Genomic DNA, 24,328 nt, shown 5'->3' with positions numbered 1-24,328 from the left:
ACTTACACATCTATAGGGCTCCCAGTGCCTGGAAATAGCTTATTAGTTAAATTTCCTGTCATCATTTATGTAACTTTCCCTCCCTCTCTTGTTTTGACACTTTTCAGAAATTTGAATAACATAAAATAACATAGGAAATAAAATGTCCACAGCAGTAACGCGTTTCGACCTCCAGGTCTTTGTCAAAGTGTCAAAGACCTGGAGGTCGAAACGCATTAGTGCTGTGGACATTTTATTTCCTATGTTATTTTAGCTTTTTTCAGTTTTGTATTTTATCCAGTGAAGTTTTTATTTATCTTTACCAAATTGGATATCCTGAATTACTGAGAGGCTGGAAAGAAGCTATCCTGGTGGGGAGTCTGAAAGCCTGAATAAGCTTATTATAAATTATTACACTATGTATATGTTTTTATTGTAGGAAAATCAGGAGGTGTTCCACTCATTGTACTAAGTATACCATATTTGTGTATATTCTCTCTGCACCCCCTTATACTTCTCTTTCCCCCCCCCCCCTTATTTTCCTTTAGGGCCCCCACCCGCCACTCAGGGGTGGCGGCCGGGGTGGGAGGACAATAGGGTGGGGGCCGGGGGGGAGGACAATCGGTTCCCCCCCTTATTTTACTTCAGGGCCCCAATCTGCCGCTCAGGGGCTGGCCCAGGGGGGGCAATAGGTCCCCCTTCAGGTTATAAGCCCCCACTCGCGTGGCACGGGTGGGGGCTCGGGAGGGGGGACACTGTTTTTTTTTGTTTGTTTTTTTACAGTGAGCAGCCATTATATAAATGTGTTACTTGATTGTTGTAAGTGTTGCAAATGCTTACAGCTGAATCCTGGCTATGTTTGTATACTTTTTTTATTTAAACGGGTATACAGTGTAACATTCTTAATTTTTCCACTGGGTATATCAGTACTTCGGCAAGTCTGTGCTTCGGAACTTTGTCAACTTTGGAAATTCTGCAATTTTGGAACTTCGGCAATTGGGAACTTCGGGTTTCTATTTGCCCAATTGCACTAGAAAGGTGCTAGTGACATATTCTGAACCAGGGGTATGTCTTGAGGACTGGTTTAGGAACCACTAACCCAGATCCATGAATGAACATTGTCACTGAATGTATCCTTCCTGGGTACATACTTTTATGTTGTTTTGTAGTATGAGTCAAGAAGAACAAATCCTTCTTTACAAGCAGCCCTTTGTGTCAAGGTTGACTATAAACAACCAGTACAAACATAATGCATTCGATAAATTAAAAGTTAATTCCCATATGCTGTTTTTCAATATGATTTCTTTGGACATCTTACCATTCAAGAGTGTCTGACAAATAGCATCTGACATACTCCATAAAGCAGGAAATATGAAAAACACAGCAAATTGACTTGGGTGTGGACGCCAGAGCAAAAGGGCAATTATGCAGGAAGCACTTGTAAGTGCAGCTGTTATAAGGATAAGAAATAAAAATAATTATTAAATAAACATTAATTTATAGAAATATTCTCAGAATATTGAATGTGTTCTGTTCACATCAGCTATAGCCAAATATTTTGTATGGTTCTCTACTTTTAAACACTCTCTTTGCACATATAGACTAATTTGAAACCTATGTAGAGAAATACACTGACTTGGCAGTGGTGGCTTGTTAAGGTTTTAAGAAGAGGTGTGCTTGGCTCTATCCCTGAAATGTTACTATGCTCTCTGACTTGTTGGATCTGCCCATTTAAACTCCATATACTCGATCCTTGACTCAATGAGATTTCATGTCTGGAATGTATATGTCCATAGAATGGGCAAAAAAAGAATCCTGCATATGATGGAATATCCTTTTTCAGGGACAGTCTGCCATTTAATAGCAATCTGTTTTCTTCATAAGAAGATCAATTACTCCAGATTGCTGTTTGAATACCACAATGAGCAAGTTTTGTCTATAAGTTCGTAACAACATTATCAACGTTCTGCATAGATATAAGTATTACACACATTTAACATTGTTACTTAAGAGAAGTTTGTATCTATTTACGTATAGATCTTAAATCTCAATCTAAATGAAACGTTTAAATTGTAAAACATTGAATGAGACATTTATATGGGCAAAACATATTCTACCTCACATATAATAGCCTTATTAATTAATTAATACAAAGGAACTTTATTGAAACAAAATATATTAAACACAAGAATCTAAAAAAATATCAACCAATTAAAAACTATATTTGTAATTATAAAAAGTGACATAATTCACAGCCACCAATTAACTATATTTTAATGGAGGAAAATAGAATTCATAAATATTAATATTTATTAAATAACCCAAATTAAAAAAATATATATTATTCATATTTAAAAAAAAAAAAAAAAACTTTTTAAATAAACAAAGGATTGTGGCATATGTACTGCATTTTTTTTTTAAATACCCATTATCAAAAGAAGAAAATAAACTCTTTCAAAGCTAACAATAAGGATTATGAAATAAAGGAATTAATAACTTGTTATAAACATTTTTTTATATATAAATTAAATTGTCCTTGTGGCTTTAAATATATTGGGAAAACTAAAAGACCTCTTCACAGAAGATTAGAGGAACATATCTCAAATATCAAAAGAACATATGCAAAGCACAATGTACCCCTGTATTTCAATTTAGTGCACCAGGGTGATCGAACAGCTTTAAAATGTATGACCATTCAAAAGGTCTTTGCTCCCTCAAGTGTTGCTACTCCTGTGTCTGTCTCCCTCCAAGTCAACGGTGCTACCATCAGCTCCACCACGCATGCTCCCTGCCTAAGTGTTCTCTTTGACTCCGACCTCTCCTTCACGCCTCATGTTCAGTCTATCGCCAAATCCTGTTGTTTCCATCTCAAAAACACTCCGGGCATCCAACCCTACTAAACGCCAGATGCGACTAAGGTGCTGGTCCATTCCATTGTACTTTCTCACCTTGACTACTGTTATCTGCTTCTCAGTGGTCTTACGTGCTCCCAACTTGCACCGTTACAGTCCATAATGCGGCAGCAAGGCTCATCTTCCTGTTCGCCCGCACCACCCATGCCTCACCTTTCTGTCAGTCCCTACATTGGCTTTCTGTAAGATATATTGCTCAATTTTAAATTCTGACTCTTGCTTTCAAATCTCTAGATAATGCTGCTCCCACCTATCTATCCTCACTAATACACAAGTATGTCGGGTCTAGGCCCTTATGCTCTGCTGAAGACTTATGTCCGTACTCCCACCTCTGATGCTCGCCTTCAAGACTTCTCGAGGGCTGCACCATTCCTGTGGAACTCACTTCTCTCCTCCGTTAGATGTTCCCAGTCTCCACTCCTTCAAAAAAATCACTAAAAACCCACTTCTTCATAAAAGCGTATCAATTAAACTGTTAATAGCTCCTGACTGATTCCTCACTTGCAACTGTCATTAGTCTAATACTATCCTTACCTTTTGTGTCACTTTACTCCCTCTAGCATGTAAGCTCATTGAGCAGGGCCCTCAACCCCTCTGTTCCTGTGTGTCAAACTTGTCTGGTTACAACTATATGTCTGTTCGTCCACCCACTGTGAAGCGCTACGGAATTATATTATATTAACATCATAATAATAGTAATGATAATAATAAGAAAAGGTTTCTAGGACCGGTGGGGTCAAGACTTTATTAAAAAGCTGGCCCATACTAAGAAAGGGAAGATTTTTTAGTTGAAAACAATGAACCTTTAATTATGTCACTTTTTCTAACCAATTTTTATAATTGTTTTTTATTTTTTTTAGATTGTGATATTTAATGTATTTTAAAGTTCCTTTGTATTTATTTAGTAATAATATATGTGTGATAGAATATGTTTTGCACCATATAAATATTTAATATTGTTTTATCATGTATTTATCAGTTTTATTCAGATTTACATTTAAGCCATAGATAGAGGCATTCTTCACTTAGGTCACAATGTTAAATGTGTGTAATTTTTTTATCCATGCGGGGCACTCATATTGTTCTAACATCCTTATAGATACAATTTGGGCAGTGAGGCTGCAGGGGCATGATCTATACACCAAAGCAGTTTCATTAATCTAAAGTTGTTTTGGTGACTATAGTGTCCCATTAAAGAGATACCAGCAACTTTTTTTTATAATACTCCAACTTTTCATAAAAAAAAACAATTTAGACTAAATAAATATTTTTTTTTTTACTAACTTCACAATTAACACAGGTACTATATTTATATTATATCTATTTTTTAGATTTATTGATTATTGATTTAAAAGTCACATTACTAAAGTGCAACTGATTATTTTGTATTTAAAAATGTGTAAAATTATTTACATTTTATCTAAGCACACATAGGATCATTCCTGAAATGAAATCATATTGAATAAATAACAATGAATATGTCTCTAACATAATAATATGTTCTTAGAAACAATGTGAATCTAGCCTACTATACATACCGAACATAAAAAGTGCTATTCTTCCAGTATATTGGGAAATTTTTCCAAAAAGTATAGAGCAAATTGAGTTTGCTGCTCCAAAGCAAATCATTACATATCCTACAAAATGAATCCCCAAAGTACATGTTACATATGCCTGGAAAAAAGATGAATAAGTCACAGTGTCATTTGTAATTGGCTGATTTTCATGTTTGGTTTAAAGACATTTTTTTTTAAGAAACACAAAAGTTAAGGAATTATGATTGCAAAACATAATATAAACAGTCTTTTTTTTACAATATGATTTTTTTTAACTTGGCTATGACAAAAAAGAATAAATTTACAATGTTCTTGTTTGTTTAACATTTTTGGTTAGGAGTGTATATTTATTTATTTAAAAAAATATATATATATATAATTTCCTGCAGTTGGGCAGCAATTTACTAAAGTTAAAATCTGGCTTTGACGACATATCCCTGGCGTCTCTGATACCGAAGATGTACCAGTTCAGGTACATTATCATCAGTTTATTTTACCTAACCTGCACCACTGGTCCACTAAATGCTAGGATTCAGCTTTGGTAGCATATCCACTGGCAATGCAAGATATGCTGCACTGGTATCTGGTTACTATAGGATAGTCTAGCTATCTTGTAATCTGGCAATACTCTATGAGTAACTACTCTATAGAGGACATCAAATAGCAATACACCTGTGAGACCTCAAGGAAGAGACAAGCAAGCTATTAACTTTATTTTACAGGTACTCGGTATTTAAACACTCACACAATATGCAACTATATTATTTGTTACAGTTCCCTTCCCTCTTTGTGCATGTCCACCTTGAGAGAGCTGTCTAGATTGGCCAGGCAGATATCTAGACCTGCACTCATCATGTAAGAGTAGACTTGCTGGCTCCAACATCAGGTTGTCACTTACAGTACATAATTTAACCCAATAACCTACAAAATAAATTTCACTCTAGCAATGTAACTGCTGTCCATCCCTCTCTCTTGACCCACAGCTGCATATACAGACACACACACTGCTCTGTATATAATACAGGTACACACACAATACAGAGATGACTATGTACATTGCAAATAGTATTTCATAGCATCCTTTCTCTTAGACTGACAAAACACCATGAGGTGGCATAAAATGGCATCACGAGCATGTGGCTTGTGAAAAACAAATCGGGGAATCAGGCCACCCATCACACAAGCCTTTCCTACAAATCTGTTTGTGATGTTGGTCTAAAAGAAGGCAAAAGGCCCAAAATAAAGTGATTTCCAAACGCATCACAAAATTGAAAAAAAATGATTTATGACTTAAAATTGCCATTTGTTTTTCTTCTTTGACCAACAAGCTGTTATTCCACACATTAACCATTACATCCTTAAATAACACATTCTTCCAAAAAAGCATAAAAAGATAACAATCTGTACAGAATCTGATCAAACAATTTATTTAGTCAGACATTTCCACATCAATATCGTACTATGAAGAATCTTTTCCTTTGAAAATCTAATTTCTTCTAGTCTAAATTGTTGAACATGTTATGGTATCATATTAACTTTGAGACTTTTTTTTTTTTTTAAATAGACAAGTTCAAGTTTTCTAGTCTTTCTTCATCAATAAAATCTTCAATTGCCCTTATTAAATTAGTAGCCTACTTCTGAACCTCCTATGTTCCATAATATCCTCTTTTTAAGACAGGTGTCTAGAATTAGACTGAATACTCGAGGTGAATTCTTACCATTAATTTCTGAAGAGGCTCAATTATATTTTGTTTGCAATAATTCATACCTCCTTCTATGCATGAAATTATTATTTAGCCAATAGTGTTTTTAAGAAATCAGAGGTATTAGTAAGTGACAAAAATAGCAATGACTTCAACTGCAGGGTAACCTTAATGACCTATTCCACACCATTTTGTTTGCTATTCATAATTCTGTAAATCATCACATAATTACCATATTTGTAATTTTTTAACTAAGAAGATCAGTGCAAGGGGTTGCTAGAAAATCTTATATTGTAAGTGTTATTTCCATGTTCACCTGCATCTGCAGATGTTCAGGAGACTCAAGGCTAACTATGGATGGGTGCAACAATTCAAAAGATCACTATGGGTACAACCCTGGTTAGTGTGGTTCAGACCCCCAGCTATGTCCTTAACTGAATTAACTAGCTAAGTACATAAGTACATTATGCATCACTCATCCTTTGATGCCTTAACTCAACTAGCATGTTAATCCATATTCCCCACCCAATACTTTTATATTATATCTCTAACTACTTGGGTCTATGTCTTCTTGTGTAGCTGAGCATTTATGCTCCTGTGCCCTAGTTTGTAGTTGGCTGACATACAGCCAAGAGCAGCCCTTCATACCCGTTGACTTCATCTCTAAGGGAAGCTAACAGCAGACATTGCATGGGTTTATTTTCTCCCAAGTAGGTTTTAAAACTAAAAACATTATACATTTTCTAGACATTAGGATAGTTTAATAGGCATAACTGGATACAAGAAACAGCAGTTATTTTCACTTGTTTCATTACAGTCATAAGTCCATTAAGCATGATTTTTCTTTTTCGTTTTTAAGTGTAATTAACCTTTCAAACATCAGTTTAGACAGACTAAAATGTAATAATTATATCAACATGCATTGTTCATCTTTTAATATCTGAGAATAATTTTTCTTTGTAGATGTGTAAGTGTATTCCTTGAGACATTGGTATAATATTTCTCATGCTCACCTTAGTGTAGTCACTTGAAAGAAATCCTTGCTGAAAGCCACTAAACATTGTCAGTGGTATAAGGAGACACTGCCGTATGTCCCTAAGCTGATTAAACGTAGCTAGCAGTGACTTCCAAACAGATATTTTCACATCTCCTTCATTTTTTTGTTCCTCGTTAATATCGATCTGATCTAAAAATGTAGCAACAATAATCACTGCTAGTACTCCACAACCTGAGAAAAGGAAAACATTTATTGATTAAAGGTAAGAAAGTGAATACGTTATACTCCATCTATCTTCACAGAATAACCATAAAGTGCACATCCAAGCTACTAAGGCTGAGGAGATGGTACCAAGGTCAGGAGGGGGGGTGCTGGGCAGCACGGCTGTGCTGTACTATTTCTCCATTGTTTAAGCCATGTGGCTAGGCAGGGTTGCATGCATTACCTGGCAATGAAGTTTGTTCTTGTTTTCAGCTTTTTTTTGTTTTTTACTTCCAAGCTCACATTGTTGCAAGGTTTGCAGAGAAAAACAGGGATATTGCTCCTTGTTTATAGTGTTAGGACCGAGGGTCAGTGAGCTTTGCTTTTAGCTCAAGCCCTTGGTGTTTCTGGAAGCCAGCAATCATTAAACCATATACACAGTGGATATGGGGAGGACTTGAAACAGATAGTCAATCCACTGTAAAATATTTATTTTAACTAATGTTACTCTTTCCCGCCATAAGTAATAAGTAATGAGTAAAGAAAAGTGGAAATGGGATTCCTCCAAATAACCCATTGGAGGGTAATTGATAATGTTAATGGGGGGTTCTAGATTTCTCACACTTTTACAGGCATCCATTGCAGATAAAAAGAAAAGAGGAGTTGCTATTATTATTGCTCAAACAGTAAAGTTTGAACTTTTATTCCAATATGCAGATCTGGAAGGCAGATTTTCAATAGCTATCTGTAAAATAAATGAAATTAAACATACATTGGTCAATGTTTATCTGCCAAATGACTATCCAGTGATAACACTAAAAAAAAAATAATATTTTTTTTTATCTTGGAACCCCTAGCCACCCCGTTGTGCAGCAACCTCAGCAACCCCTCCTTCAACTATCAGATATGGCATATCAGTGGATGTACACTAGCCACTAGTGTACATGCCAGTGACCTGTATCAGGGCTCAGCCTGGAAGAGCTTCCCGATTCTTCAAACCCAATACCAGCTACCACAGAAAGCTATTTTCTCCTATCTCCAACTTAAGTCATATCTGCAGACCACGACGCAGGCGCTATCTGCCCCCACAATTGGCAAGATAGAATCCCTTTGTCTTGCTTTCCACAAACAGAAGAAACTCTTATCCAGCATATACCAGGTACTTATTACAACTCGAACTGAGTCACATGACACATACACGATGGCATGGCACAAAGAGATTGGTAGAACTTTCACCACAGTTGGCAAGAGGCTTACACTGCACACAAGGGGACTACAGCTTGCACAACACATCTAGAACTCATCCACAAATTACAATACAGGTGGTACCTGGTTCTGGCATGATTGGCGCACATCTATCCCGGCAAATTAGACAAGTGTTAGAGATGTGGAGCTGAGGTCGGTACCGTATACCATATTTGGTGGCTATGCCAGACTCTGCAGGCTTATTTGGTTTTGATTCAGGGAATAGTTAACCAAACCTTAATGACGCAGGTGACCTTAACGCCAGAATTGTGTCTACTATACATGGGCCTGAAACAGATACCGATCATTGATCGCAAAATTTTATTCCACATCCTTATTGCGGCGGTCACATTAATTGCTAGGCGATGGAAACAATCAACAATACCCACGAAAAATGACTTACTACAACAAATAACCATTAACTGGACATATGAAATAATGGCAAACCTACAAATTAGATCAGCCACATCGACAAAAAGTGACAGATGGCAACGACAATGGGCAACACAGATCTGACCTACTCAGCGAGCTGCGCTATTTGGGTCTATTCCCCACCAAACACACAACAATAAATTCTCTCGACCGGTCTCCCCACTCCCCACTCCCCACCATAATATACCCTCTCTCTTCTAACAAAATACCCTGTGCGTGGCACAGTGCACTGTCGAGACCTGATGTCGGGGATGGCAAACTTGTGAACCACTACATAGGCGACTTGAGTTAGGTCATCAAGGGACTCATGCACTCTAAATACAAGCTTGGGATAAATCCCACTGGTCGCAGCTGGGGACCACCACACCACTATATGTATGGATACTTGTTCATGTTTATGTTTAAGTTCATGACCCTTACCCTCTTCTTTTCTGTACCCCCAAAATTTGCATACTGTTATAACTTGATATGTGATAGACCAGTAGCAGCATAGACACACAAGAACTGTCACCTGGGAACGCAAAGACCGGGCTAGATTCGGGAGGCCAAAAGAACCTAATTTATAACCTCCCCTACCTCGAGACCCTTTGCACTACTTACACCTTAAAACATTACCCACATAACATCCACACACCACCCAGGAGGATGACAAAAATCCGCATATCTACAACCTTACTGTCAAACAGGGCAGACTGAATCATGAGAGACAGCAAACAGTAGAATAGCAAGAGATCAGGAGACTCGCATGTAATTCAATGTATGATATATAGCACTCACATGATAATGTCAGTCATAACAAAGAAATTGTACTTGACGGAATGCAATGCAATGTATGCTGCCGAGGTGACAACACCATATTTAAGCTATGCAAATTAACCTCCCTCCCCCCTGTTTTCTATTCTGTACCCAGGAAACATCAAACTAATACAAATTTTAAATTGAAAAAAAACGTAGAAAGTAGAACCATGGAATCATGGAAAGTAGAACCATTAAAGACCAGAGTCCTTTTAGTTGCAAGAGATTTCAACTGTGTACTGGACCCCAAACTCGATAGAAAACTTTCTAAGAATGTTTGTGTTAATGGCAGTTTAGTTAAAATGGCCAAGTCTCTTACTAATACTATGCATAAGTTTGAATACTTTGACCTTTGGAGATTATATGCTGTGAAATTAGACTTTACTTTTTTTTTCTAGAGTTCATCTTTCGTATTCACATATTGCTATGGTTTGGGTAAATGCTATGTCTCTCGAAAATATGTAAATACTAGATAATAATTGGTCAGATCATAATATCATGTGGTCCACTAAGGAACAAAGGAATGACAACCATAGACATAATAAGGATAAATGATTACCTACTAAGTAATACAAAAAATTTAGAGCTCTTCAAAAATCAGATTAGGTGCTTCTTCAAGGAAAATAATCCAAATGATACCTGGCATGTTAACAACTGGTGTACTTTTAAAGCAACTATGAGAGGCAATTTTATAAGTTTGAATACACAATTCAAGAAAGACAAAAGGATAGATCTAATAACACTTTATCATGATCTAGCAAAAGCCTCAAAAAAGAGCAAATCAATCCCTTATAAGAGAAATGCGGTTTCCATAACTGAGATACAAAAACAAATTAATAAAAACAATATTAGATAACAAAGCTAAGATCTTGGAGAAACTAAGAATGAAGAACTATAGTAAAGGCAATCGAACAGATACGATGTTAACGAGGAGACTAAGAAACAAAATGTCATCAAACAAAATCACCAGAATAGAGGATGGTGAACAGGTGTATTATACTCCCAAGACAATTGGTAATTGCTTTAATGCATACTACAGTAAGTCGTATGACCTCCCTGCTATTAAGGAGAACATAGATCAATACCTAGATAACACTAATACTCCGACAATTTCGTATAGTCAAAAAGTCATGTTAAACTGCCCAATAACATTTAAGGAAGTGGAAGAGGTATTAAAAATGTAAAAACTAAAATAACACCATGTCCAGATGGTTTCTCCAATTTATTTTATAAAACCTTTGCCCATTTGGCAGATACCTTTAATTATATTGTGCTATCAGGTCATTTCCCAAATGAAATGTTTGGAGCAACATATTATGGATTTTAAAGCAGGATAAAGACCCATCCAGAGTAGAAAGTCAAAGGCCAATTTCACTTATAAAAGGTAGAATTTAAGATTTTTTCAGCGATTTTATCAAACAGACTTAAAACAACCTTAGATACCATTATCAACCAATATCAAATAGGATTTGTCCTTGGGCGCATAGTCTCGAACAACACTAGACGCATAATTGATATCCTTGATTGTGCCAAAAGAAAAAATATCCCCTTACTACTACAGACAGTCGATACTGAAAAAGCATTCAACATGGTTGATTGTTTTGTTTTTTAGTAAAACCTTATTGAAACTTGGCTTTCAGGGTTGGATACACCGGGCGATTTTAAACAAAGCAAGCAGGGACATTTTTAAAATTAGATACAATTTTACATGGGCAAAAAATACCCTTCCGTACCTTGGTATCCTTTTGACTAGAGATGTGTCTGACTTAATGCAGATAACCTTTTTACACTGTCTTAGGGATATGCACACCTCATTGAAATAACTTGGTGGGGGGTGATGAATATGATCAATTTATACCTTATGCCTAAATGGGCCTGTTTGTTTTGAATTTTCCCACTAAAGATAACTAAACCCTGGCTTGACATGATTCAAGATACAGTTACAAATTATACCTGGAAGGGTAAAATACCAAGGATCAATAGAACTCCTTTAGCCCTGAAAACTAAGGATGGAGGTTTGGGTTTCCCCTGTATTATGAACACAGATTTTGCAAATCTTATTTTCCATGTATATAGGACTCAATTAGAAAGCACTAAACGTGAAGGCTGGTATCATCTGGAAAGTGAGATTTGCAGAATAAAAGATTAAATTTTTTATCTTGTGGTTTGGTTGTACTGATCCCCAAATAAATTATGTTAGGAAATCCAGTATATGTTTAGATTCTCTACTGGAAGGTTGGAAGTCGGTCAAAAAAATGTGCAGTGTAGAAAATAAATTCCCTGCAAATGTGAAATTGACATTGATACCTTCATATGTAGAAGATTTTAACTTAAACAGGTGGATTCAAAAAGGCATCTTTCCCAAAGGTTGTCCAGGAATTATTCACATATATAAGGTTAAAAAATTATATAACCCAGACTATTATTAGCAAACCCTCTGATGGCATTACGGTGATATGTTCAGTATTTAAATATGAACTGGTAGATAAAGTAGCTTAAAAAATTACGAGTGGTCTGTTAAAATTTAAAGCTCCTACGATTATTACCCCTTCTGGATCGCTACCTTGCCGTGGTAAAGGGGCTTGTGTACTTCAATGAAGCTATGAGCTATACCATGTAGGAACACTCAAGATAGGCAGGCCATAGCAGATAAGTCAGACAAATAAAGGTCCACTGGAGAAGGAACTAGCAACCCACTCCAGTAACTTTGCTAAGATAACTATATGGACAAGCACAACCAGAAACATAATGATATGGCACTGGAAGATGAGCCCCTCGGGTTAGAAGGTGCCTACCACGTTACATAGGAAGAGCAGAGGGTGAGTACGAGTAGCACCAGATTTAATTAAGTGGTTGGGCAAAAGTCGAGAGGATACCCAACTGTGAATGTGTTTGGAGGGGAAAGAAAAGTCTGCTGCTGCAAAGAACAATTTAACATAGGAACCTGGAATGTTGGAACTATGAACCAAGGCAAATTGGATGTGATCAAACATGAGATGACAAGGTTAAACATTGATATCCTGGGAATTAGTGAACTCAAACGATTTCACATCAGACAACCATCACATCTACTGTGGCCAAGAATCCGGCAGAAGAAATGGAGTTGCCATCATAGTAAATCATCGGGTGGGCAAAGCAGTGCTCGGCTACAACCCAATAAATGACAGAATGATTTTAATTCAAATTCAAGGCAAGCCATTTAACATCACAGTGATTCAAGTTTATGCTCCAACCATGGATGCTGAAAAGGCTGAAATTGTCCAGTTCTGTGAAGATATCCCCCAAAAAAGAAATCTAAGAAGGCAAACTGGCTTTTTGATGAGGCTTTAAAAATAGCCCAGGAAAGGAGGAAAGCGAAAGGTAGTGGAGATTGGAAAAAAATTGTCCAACTGAATGCAGAATTCCAAAGAATAGTAAGAAGAGATTATGAGACATTCTACAATGAGCAATGTAAAGAGATAGAAGAAGATAACAGTATGGGAAAGTCAAGAGATCTATTCAAGAAAATTGGGATTCTAAAAGTTACCTTTCATGGCAAAGTGGGTGTGATAAAAGACAAAAATGGCAGGGACTTAACAGAAGAAGATCAGATAAAGAAGAGATGTCAGGAATACACCGAAGATCTATACAGGAAGGACCTTAACAGCAGTGAAGACCTTAATAGTTGGTCCAATGAGATGGAACCAGAAATCTTAGAGAGCGAAGTGAGATGGGCCCTAGGATGCCTTGCAGATAACAAGGCTGCAGGAGTTGATGAAATCCCAATTGAACTATTCAAAATTTGTCAAGATGATGCTGTGAGATTTCTGCTTGCCTTATGCCAACAAATTTGGAGAACTCAACAGTAGTCAAAAGACTGGAAAAGGTCAGTCTACATACCAAAAAAGTCAATGCCAAAGAGTGCTCCAATTATCGAGCAATTGCACTAAATTTACATGCCAGCAAGGTAATGCTTAAGATCCTACAAGCTCGATTCAAACAGTATATGGACTGGGAATTAGCAGATGTACAAAATTGGCAATGCACAATGGATAATAGAGAAAGCCAGAGAGTTCTAGAAAAACATCTACTTCTGATTCATAGACTATTCTAAAGCCTTTGACTTTGTGGATCACAACAATGTTCTTCAATCATCTCATCTGCCTCCTAAGAAATCTTTATGTGGACCAAGAAGCCACAGTAAGAACCGAACATGGGACAACAGAATGGTTCAAAATCGGGAAAGGAGTGTGACAAGATTGTATAATATCACCTTATTTATTCAACTTAAATGCGGAATACATAATGCGTAAGGCTGGGCTGGATGAATCTAAAGCCGGAATCAATAATCCTGGAAGAAATATCAACAACCTCAGATACGCGGATGATACTACTCTGATGGCTGAAAGTAAGAACTAAAGGACCTGTTGATGAGGGTAAAAGAAGAGAGTGCAAAAGTGGGCTTGCTGCTTAAAGTTAAAAAAACTAATATCATGGCAAACAGCAATCTTAGTTCCTGGCAAATAGATGGAGAAGAAGTGGAGGCAGTGACAGATTGTATTTTCCTGGGATCCAAGATCTCTTCAGATGGTGTAGTCATGAAATTAAAAGACGTTTGCTTCTGGGGAGGAAAGCTATGCTAAGCTTAGACAAGCTGGTAAAAACAAAAGATATTACACTATCAACAAAGGTCCATGTCATAGTTCATAGTCAGAAATATGGTATTCCCAGTAGTAACATACGGATGTGAGAGCTGGACTATAAAAAAGGCTGGGCATCGTAGAATTGATGCCTTTGAACTGTGGTGTTGGTGAAAACTGCTTAGAATCCCTTGGAATGCAAGAAGATCCAATAAATCCGTGCTACAGGAAATCAAGACAAACTGTTCACTGGAAGCTATGATCATGATGCTGAAGCTCAAATATTCTGGCCATATAATGAGAAGACAGGATTCTCTAGAGAAGTCTGAAGCTGGCAAAGATTGAAGGCACATGACGAAGGGGACGACAGAGACAGAGATGGATAGATGAGGTCACTGAAGCCATGGACATGAAGTTGTTGGAGCTCAGAGGGACAGTGACTGACAGATGTAACTGGCATGCTATGGTCCATATGGTCACTGAGAGTAGGACATGACTGAACGACTAAACAACAACAACAACGATTATTGCAACATGTCAAAAATGGGAAAAAAAATGAAATACAAACATTAAGAGGGAAGAGTGATGCTTGGTGATCCCCAAGACAAACACATTTATTAACTGCTTGAATCTTTCTACAGCCTTATTTAAGGTAACGAATGGGTGGTACTTTGTATCATCTATATTTGCTAGAATGTATAGTTCATGCTCGCCGATGTGCTGGAGATGTAACAAGAGACTTGGCTCCTAAATGCATATCTGGTGGGAGTGTGACATAATGAAGGATCTTTGGAACAAGATCTTTGACATGGTAGAGAAATTGGTCAAAAAACCTATCCCTAAAGCACGAGAGAATGCTATCTTACATTTACATATGAAGCAACTACAAAGTAAAGAAGCTTTTATATTCATGCATTTTATGGTTGCAGTTAAAATAATTATCCCATTGGAACTGGAAAGTATCTACACTATTTATTTTAGACATGGTAGTAGCTCAAGCCACGTATTAATTAAAAATGGAAACATTACTCTATAAGTCACAGGGACTGGATCCAAGGAAACAAAACTATAGCGAACCCTGGCTCAAAAAAAACTTGGAGTTTGAACAAAATAGATCTTTAGTCGTAAATCGGAATGTAAACAGTCAGTTTGTTCTAAACCTGTGTCTATCTTCGTTGCTAACCATTTTGAGTTCCCCCAGGCCTCCTCTCCTCAATGGTGTGCCTATGTAATCTTGTCTTATTGTATTGTGGAAGTCTTAAAGTGTATTTTGTACTTTTTGAATAGTTGATTGTGGTGTATTTAAAAAAAAATCAATAAAGTGTAAAAAAGAAAAAAAAGAATGAGTAATGTTTTCATTCTTGTAGATCATGGTTCATTTTGAAGTTAGGAGGGGTATAATGTGTTATCATAATATATCATAATAAGAACTGATCCCAGTGTCAATAACATGTTCTAAGAAATATATTAACCATTGTACACATACCAGTATAAATCCCCATTAATGTATAACGAACGTTGTCTGATACACTGGAGACAGAGGTAGATGTATTAGTATTATTGGAACTTGTAGTAAAATCTGGGCAATTTTTAGCACCACAGTGAGAGTAACTCTCATTTCCAAAGATATCTGCCAAAGAAAAATATTAAATACAATTTATATTTTGAGTAGCAATTAGATTAAAATTTAACATCATATATAACAAATATTGCTGAAATCACCTGCCAACAAAGTAGAGCATAAATTCAATAGGTACAGTATATCGTAATATATTAAATTGGTGGTGTGTGTACATTTTTAAGATATCAGTAGTGATGTCGCGAACATGAAATTTGCCGTTCGCGAACGGTGAACGCGAACTTCCACAAATGTTCGCGAATGGGCGAACCCGGCAAACCGCCATAGACTTCAATAGGTGAATTTTAAAACCCACAGGTACTCTTTCTGGCCACAATAGTGATGGGCCCCCACCCCATAGTGGGGGCCCTAAACAAGAATAAGGGGGGGAACCTAATGTCCTCCCCCTGGCCCCCACCTCTGAGCGGTGGGTGGGGGCCCTAAACACAAATTGGGGGGGACCTAATGTCCTCCCCCTGGTCCCCACCCCTGAGCGGCGGGTGGGGGCCCTAAATACCAATAGGGGGGGGAACCTAATGTCCTCCCCCCCGGCCCCCACCCCTGAGCGGCGGGTGGGGGCCCTAAATACCAATAGGGGGGGACCTAATGTCCTCCCCCCCGGCCCCCACCCATAAGCGGCGGGTGGGGGCCCTAAATATCAATAGGGGGGGACCTATTGTCCCCCTCCCCAGCCCCCACCCGCTGTGTAATTTGACTCATAACACTCTGATTGGTGGATTAAGTAACCAATCAGAGAGTTATGAGTCAAATTACACAGTGTGGGAAAATTCCACAGAACTTTCCCACGCTGTGTAAAATGACACAGAGCACTCTGATTGGGTGGCTTGAAATCCACCCAATCAGAGTGCTCTGTGTCATTTTACACAGCGTGGGAAAGTTCTTTGGAATTTTCCCACGCTGTGTAAAATGACACAGAGCACTCTGATTGGCTTAAACCAACCAATCTGAGTGTTCTAAGCCTAATTGCAGGGTGTGGCAAGGCTTTATAAGCCTTGACCCACCCTGCGGAGCTCAGTACGCGGCGTGCCCTCGCAGGGTAAGAAGGATTAATTTTTTTGTTGTTGTTTTTTTCCAAAGTGCGACGGTTATATTGGCTTTTTATTTGCCCTTTTTGGGGGCTAAAGAAAGAAGATTTTAGAAAAATGGTAAGTTTATTTTTTATTTATTTACAGGTTTTTAGCTTCATTGACTCCCCCCTCGTTATTTTTAGGGTGAGGGGAGTAGGTAGGGGGACCAATTTTTTTGGGGGGGAGGGGGTGACTAGGGGTTTGGGAACCCCTAGTCACCTGGTGGGGGGGGAATTTTGGTCCCCCACCCGCCGCTCAGGGGTGGGGGCCGAGGGGGAGGACAATGGGTCCCCCCTATTGGTATTTAGGGCCCCCACCCGCCGCTCAGGGGTGGGGGCCGGGGGGAGGACAATAGGTCCCCCTATTGGTATTTAGGGCCCCCACCCGCCGCTCAGGGGTAGGGGCCGGGGGGGAGGACAATAGGTCCCACCCCCTATTGGTATTTAGGGCCCCCACCTGCCGCTCAGGGGTGGGGGCCAGGGGGGGGAGGTAATTCGAATATTGTGAAAAGGTGCAATATTCTAGGCTCACAGTGTCCCACTCTAATTAGCTAAGTAAGCCATAACACCTGCAAAAGGTTTCTGAGCCTTTAAATGGTCACTCAGTCTGGTTCAGTAGGAATCACAATCATGGGGAAGACTGCTGACCTGACAGTTGTGCAGAAAACCACCATTGACACCCTCCATAAGGAGGGAGAGGCTCAAAAGGTAATTGTGAAGCAAGTTGGATGTTCCCAAAGTGTTGTATCAAAGCACATTAATAGAAAGTTATGTGGAAGGGAAAAGTGTGGAAGAAAAAGGTGAAGAAGCAGCAGGGATGACTACAGCCTGGGGAGGATTGTCAGGAAAAGGCCATTCAAAAGTGTTGGGGACTTTCACAAGGAGTGGACTGAGGCTGGAGCCAGTGCATCAAGAGCGACCACAAACAGACGGATCCTGGACATGGGCATCAGATGTCGTATTCCTCGTCAAGCCGCTCCTGAACAACAAACAACGTCAGAAGCGTCTTACCTGGACTAAAGAAAAACAGACCTGGTCTGTTGCTCAGTGGTCCAAAGTTCTCTTTTCTGATGAGAGCAACCTTTGCATCTCATTTGGAAACCAAGGACCCAGAATCTGGAGGAAGAATGGAGAGGCACACACTGCAAGATGCTTGAAGTCCAGTGTGAAGTTTCCACAGTCTGTGTTGATTTGGGGAGCCATGTCATCTGCTGGTGTTTGTCCACTGTGCTTCGTTAAGTCCAGGGTCAACGCAGCCGTCTACCAGGAGATTTTGGAGCACTTCATGCTTCCTTCTGCAGACGAGCTTTATGGGGATGCTGACTTCATTTTCCATTAGGACTTGGCACATGCCCACACTGCCAAAAGCACCAAGGCATGGTTCAATGACTGTGGGATTACTGTGCTTGATTGGCCAGCAAACTCGCCTGACCTGAACCCCATAGAGAATCTATGGGGCATTATCAAGAGAAAGATGAGAGACATGAGACCGAACAATGCAGAAGAGCTGAAAGCAGCTATTGAAGCTTCCTGGTCTTCCATAACACCTCAGCAGTGACACAGGCTGATAGCTTCCATGCCACACCGCATTGAGGCAGTAATTGCTGTAAAAGGGGCCCAAACCAAGTACTGAGTCCATATGCATGCTTATACTTTTCAGAGGTCCGATATTGTTCTATGTACACTCCTTGTTTTATTGATTGCATGTAATATTCTAATTTACTGAGATTGTGGATTTTGTGGTTTTCATGAGCTGTAAGCCATAATCATCGCACTTATGACAGATCACAGCTTGAACTACCTTGCTTTGCATGTAATGCGTCTATCTCATATATTAGTTTCCCCTTTTACATTGCATTACTGAAATAAACAAACTTTTACACAATATTCTCATTTTTCGAGTATCACCTGTAGAACATGATCAGTGGCATTAAATGCATGAAGTCCTTATTAACTTTAAGATGAAAGCCGAACTTTGAAAGCAAGATTTGATTTTCAATAGAATTATCCTCAATTTTTTTAATTTCAGTCTGTACTGTAACAATTTATTTTCCAATTCTAATTTTTCCGGATAGTGAAATAGTTTGTTTCTAAATATAATGTTCACAAGATACATAGCTAATAGTGGGGTCATTTCTTCAAAGATATGTCATCACTTTGCTTCATATTTTATGTTACTGAACATGATCGGGGTGAGAAGGTATTAAAATAATATAGAGATGCAATATGCAAGGTCCAACTCATGGGAAGTAAACGTTGAAATGTAGTTCACTTAATTAATAAGTGGTGGCCACTTTTGGGAGATATAAAGGTCATTCCTTGTCCTCCCATCATATTTATGACATGTATACAGTTTAATGTAAGTGCTTATTTGGCCAAGTTACAAAGTTCACACAGGATTCTGATGTCATGTATAGTCTTCAGTTAAAAAAGGTTTAAGATTCTCAGGAGTGTAGATAATATTGAATAAGTAATTGGTTTTATTACATTTAAGTGCATCTGTTCGGAAAAGCAATGGCTAATACAGTGAACCACTTGTTCCTGGGTGTGTTTGTATAAATTGAATCATGTATGTTGCCTTGGAATATTTGTGAACATTATCTATTTAAAGTGAAAAAAGAAAAAGAAAACTGCATTAAAGAAAAGCAGAAAATAATGTGTTTACAATATAATAAAGAAACAAATTGTAAAGAAAAGTATTTCATGCATTTAATTTATTTTATTACTAAATGTAAGCCATAACTTACTGAATCAGAACAGGGGGTGACTTAACTCCACTCAGGATCCAGACCTGTCCTGCTACAGTGATTCTTCAAGGTAACATCCTTACCCTGTTCTCACTGGACTGTAAGGTATTGCCCTCTCTGCCAAAATCTACCTAGACAGGTATCATCATTCTGAGCTGGGCCATTTGAACTGCAACATTCAGACATTTTTCACAGATTAACATTGTCTGCATTTTGCAATTCTGGCTCCAAATGAGTCAGAACAGAGTTTGGATTTCAGATTTTCTGCTGGTCAGTGGAAACTCAGGCCTGGATGCTTAAAACCCTCAGTGGCATGTGAGTTAAGTGTGTGGCAGCTGGTCAGCCCTTGCTTGTCAGCCATAACATTAAGAAGTGGAAACAAATGCAATCTTTAAGACTCAATAATATGTAAACATCAGTTTCCCCACCTCACACATTGGCATCAAGAAGGGTTATAAAATGCATGTAACCCTGCCAGCCCCCACTCATGTGCAACAGGTGGCTACAATAGAGATACATAGAGGGCACTGCTTTCTCCTGCTCGGCACACACATGTAGGCAGTGGGTGAGGGCTATAATACTTATGTGTGGGGGGCATTGAGCATCACACAGGGGCATTAATGTAACGAGGAGAGTTAACCTGACAGTTTTCACCCTCCATAACCATGAGCATCAGATTAGTAGTGATGAAAATGGGTGTTTTGATGGATTTTATTCAGGGGGTTGAATAATTTTGAGATTGGAGAAGACATTATAAGTTGAATTGTTTTAGTTGAATTTGGGGAAGCCATTTTAAGCATTCATTGGAAAAAAAATGGAAACTGCAATGTGTTAACTGTAGTTTGCACTTATTGTGTACTCACAATGCCTTGCATAACAAATATATAAATGCTGTCAAATTCACATATTACCAGGGGTGCTCTTTATTTGATTCTCCACAGTTAAATTATTTTACCTTTCGTAGGACTTTCCTGAAGTACCAATGAAGAGATGAGATTTCCCCAAACTCCTGATGATTGGTATATAAGAAAGAAGACACCAAAGTAGTGGTTTACAACATTCATTTTGTCTTTTCCTTTCTTCTCAGCATACTTAATTCCACTGGATGTGATATATGTACATTTTGCAGCCCAGAGTGGTCCACCTCCAAATCCCAGAATTGCAGAAGTAATAATCAAACTATACCTGTGCAAATCCAAAACATAGAATATATACATTTGCCTTATAATAAAAACATTTTTTTTCCAATTTTGAAATTTAGAACACACAGAACAGTTCTGCACTTTGGGGTAGAGAATGCACAAGTAACTTAGACTCTAAATGGTAGTAAATTCAGGATAAAACATCAAAAGAATTTGGGAATTGTTATAGAAAATAAACTAGGCAACAATGGACAATATTAATTAGCTTTTGCTAAGGCCAGTATGGTATTGTCATGCATTAATTCTCAGAATGAAGATATCATTTTGCCTCTTTATAAATCACTGGTAAGACCTCACCTTGAATATGCTGTGCAATTTTGGGCACCTGTTCTAAAGAAGGTTATTATGGCACTAGAAAAAGTGCCATAGGCAGAGTACAACCCTAATAAAAAAAATGGTAGATTTTATTTATGAACCCCTGTAGTCACCAGTTCAACTACAGCTTAATGTAGTTGTTCTGGTGAGTATAATCATTCCCTTCATGCATTTGCATGTAAAGACTTCTTTTTCCTGAGAAAAGGCAGTGTTTACATTGCACTCTAGCAATACCTCCTGTGGCCACTCCTCAGATTGCCACTGGAGGTGCTTCCTGAGGCACTGCTGCATAGTAGGCACTGCATTTCAGCGTCTCTACACTCTGGATGGACACTTTAAATTTTCCTCATAGAGATGCATTGATTCAATGCTGATTGGCCAAAACAGCATTTGGCCCCACCCTGCCTCCTTGCCGATTTCAGCCAATCCAATGCTTTCCCTATGGGAAAACATAGGATTGGCTAAATATGCTAAATTCTGATGATGTCACAAAGGAGGTGGATCAGGGGTGGGGACAGCACCACGCAGCACGGGAAATAAGGTATGTTTTAAAACCTATAAGGGGATAAGAGAGGGCAAGCCACCTAAATGGTGGTTTTAACACTATAGGGTCAGGAATATATAGTTACATAGGTTGAAAAGAGATATGTGTCCATCAAGTTCAGCCTTCCTCACATATTTCTTTAGAACAGGTGCCCATAATTGCACAGCATATTTAAGATGTGGTCTTACCAGCGATTTATAATGAGGCAAAATTATATTCTCATCCCGAGAATGAATGCCCTTTTTCATGCATGACAATACCTTACTGGCCTTAGCCACTGCTAATTGACATTGCAAATTGTTGCATAGTTTGTTGTTTATAACAATTCCCAAGTCCTTCTCATGTGTGGTTATCTCTAATCCGCTTCCATCAAGGGTTTAAGTTGCTTGAGCATTCTTGACGGCGAAGTGCATTGTCCTAGCAGGGACTCTCCTCCACTGGTTTCTTCAACATACACTCAGGAACGAGTTTAATACCCCAAGGGAACAGCCAAACACAGTAAAATAATCCAGGGATTTCCCACCTCCTCCCCAGCAACTGGACGACACTCAGCTCAGCTAACTAGTTTTAATATAGCCACACACTTCCTTTTATGTGAATCCCCATGCAAGGGGTTTCCAGTTACACATTCCAGGTTACAGGCTTTCCCAACTGGGCCTGAGAGTAGACTGAGACAAAATACACAACATAATAACATTATGACACAAAACTCTGTAAAATAATATAATGTGAGCAAGATATTACTTTGCTGCAGAGGGATTTAGATAGACTGGGGAAGTGGGCGCTCAAAAGGCAGATGACATTTAATGTTGAAAAATGCAAAGTTATGCACTTCGGCGTAAAGAATACACAAGCAACGTATACCCTTAATGGAAGCAAATTAAGGATAACAACACACGAAAAGGACTTGGGAATTGTTATAGACAACAAACTATGCAACAATGTACAATGTCAATCAGCAGTGGCCAAGGCCAGTAAGGTATTGTCATGCATGAAAAAGGGCATTCATTCTCGAGACGAGAATATAATTGTGCCTCTTTATAAATCACTGGTAAGAACACATATTGAATATGCTGTGCAATTTTGGGCACCTGTTCTAAAGAAGGATATTATGGCACTAAAAAAAGTGCAGAGGCGGGCTACAAAATTAAAAGGAATGGAACATATCAGCTATGAAGAAAGGTTAACAAATTTAAACCTATTTAGTTTAGAAAAACGTTGCCTGAGAGGGGATATGATAACATTATACAAATATATTTGGGGCCAATACAAACCATTGTGAGGAAATCTATTCAGAAACCGGACTTTACATAGGACACAAGGTCATACGTTTAGACTGGACGAAAGAAGATTGTGTCTAAGGCAAATAGTTTTTTTACTGTAAGAACAATAAGGATGTGGAATTCTCTGCCTGAAGAAGTGGTTTTATCAGAGTCCATACATATGTTCAAACAGCTACTAGATGCACACTTGCAAAAACAGAATATTCAAGGATATAATCTTTCAGTGTACGGTAATAACTGCTTGATGCAAGGATAAATCTGACTGCCATTCTGGGGTCAAGAAGAAATGTTTTTCCTAGCTTGTTGCAAAATTAGAAGTGCTTTAAACTGTTTTTTTTTTTGCCTTCTTTTGGATCAACAGCAAAAAACAAATGTGAGGAAGGCTGAACTTGGACGCAAGTCTCCTTTCAGCTATGTAACTGTCACAGTAGTGTACCCCAACACGCAAGATTTAGTCCAACGAGAGACAAGATAAAAAAGATACGTCTTACCGGGCCTTAGAATAGCCGGACTCGAAGTAAACAGAGTCAAGAATGAGCCGAGGTCAAGGGAAGAGAGAGAGAGAGAAAACAAGAACTAGCCAAGGACTGGTACACAGGAGTCAGGAAACCAGCGAACAAGACAAAGCAGGGATAAAGAGAAAAACGTAGTCAGGTACAAAGCCAAGGTCAAGCACGAAAAGAACACTACTAGATGAAGCAAGCACTAAAGGGAACTGAATCAGAAACCATGATAGGGCAGGGAGCTAAGGGAAAGGTGAGTATAAATACCTTAGTGTTTAATTTGATTGGCCCCTGTCATATCCATGCCCCCAAAATGTAAGTGTATGGGGAATGTGGAATGACATGGGCCAATGGGAGACCGTTTTGTATTTCGGCTCCCACTGTCCCTTTAACCCCTTAAGGACACATGACATGTGTGACATTCATGATTCTCTTTTATTCCAGAAAATTGGTCCTTAAGGGGTTAAAAGCGCACCCGATACGCGCGGCACGCTCCCAGTGCCAGGTGAGTCACGTGGCCGCATCTTGCGGTCAGTGCACGCCTTCTGGATCTCCCTGTTGGATGAGCCGCATGCGCGGCAGGGAAAGAG

General features: G+C 38.6%; 1 protein-coding gene across 1 annotated transcript in view; it reads right to left on the bottom strand.

Moving 5' to 3' along the window:
- Positions 1-24,328, bottom strand: part of LOC134586297 (protein unc-93 homolog A-like) — a gene marked incomplete at its 5' end in the record, with an annotated part of 45,955 nt that overhangs the window by 7,048 nt on the left and 14,579 nt on the right. The window contains 5 exons of the mRNA XM_063441779.1: positions 1,298-1,429; positions 4,430-4,565; positions 7,164-7,378; positions 15,926-16,069; positions 20,847-21,076. Of these exons, the coding sequence (XP_063297849.1) occupies positions 1,298-1,429; positions 4,430-4,565; positions 7,164-7,378; positions 15,926-16,069; positions 20,847-21,076 (857 nt within the window). The remainder of the gene's footprint in view (positions 1-1,297; positions 1,430-4,429; positions 4,566-7,163; positions 7,379-15,925; positions 16,070-20,846; positions 21,077-24,328) is intronic.

This window comes from Pelobates fuscus, chromosome 2, assembly GCF_036172605.1.
Source record: "Pelobates fuscus isolate aPelFus1 chromosome 2, aPelFus1.pri, whole genome shotgun sequence".
Classification (NCBI taxonomy): domain Eukaryota; kingdom Metazoa; phylum Chordata; class Amphibia; order Anura; family Pelobatidae; genus Pelobates; species Pelobates fuscus.
This window is presented reverse-complemented; position numbering and strand designations above follow the sequence as displayed.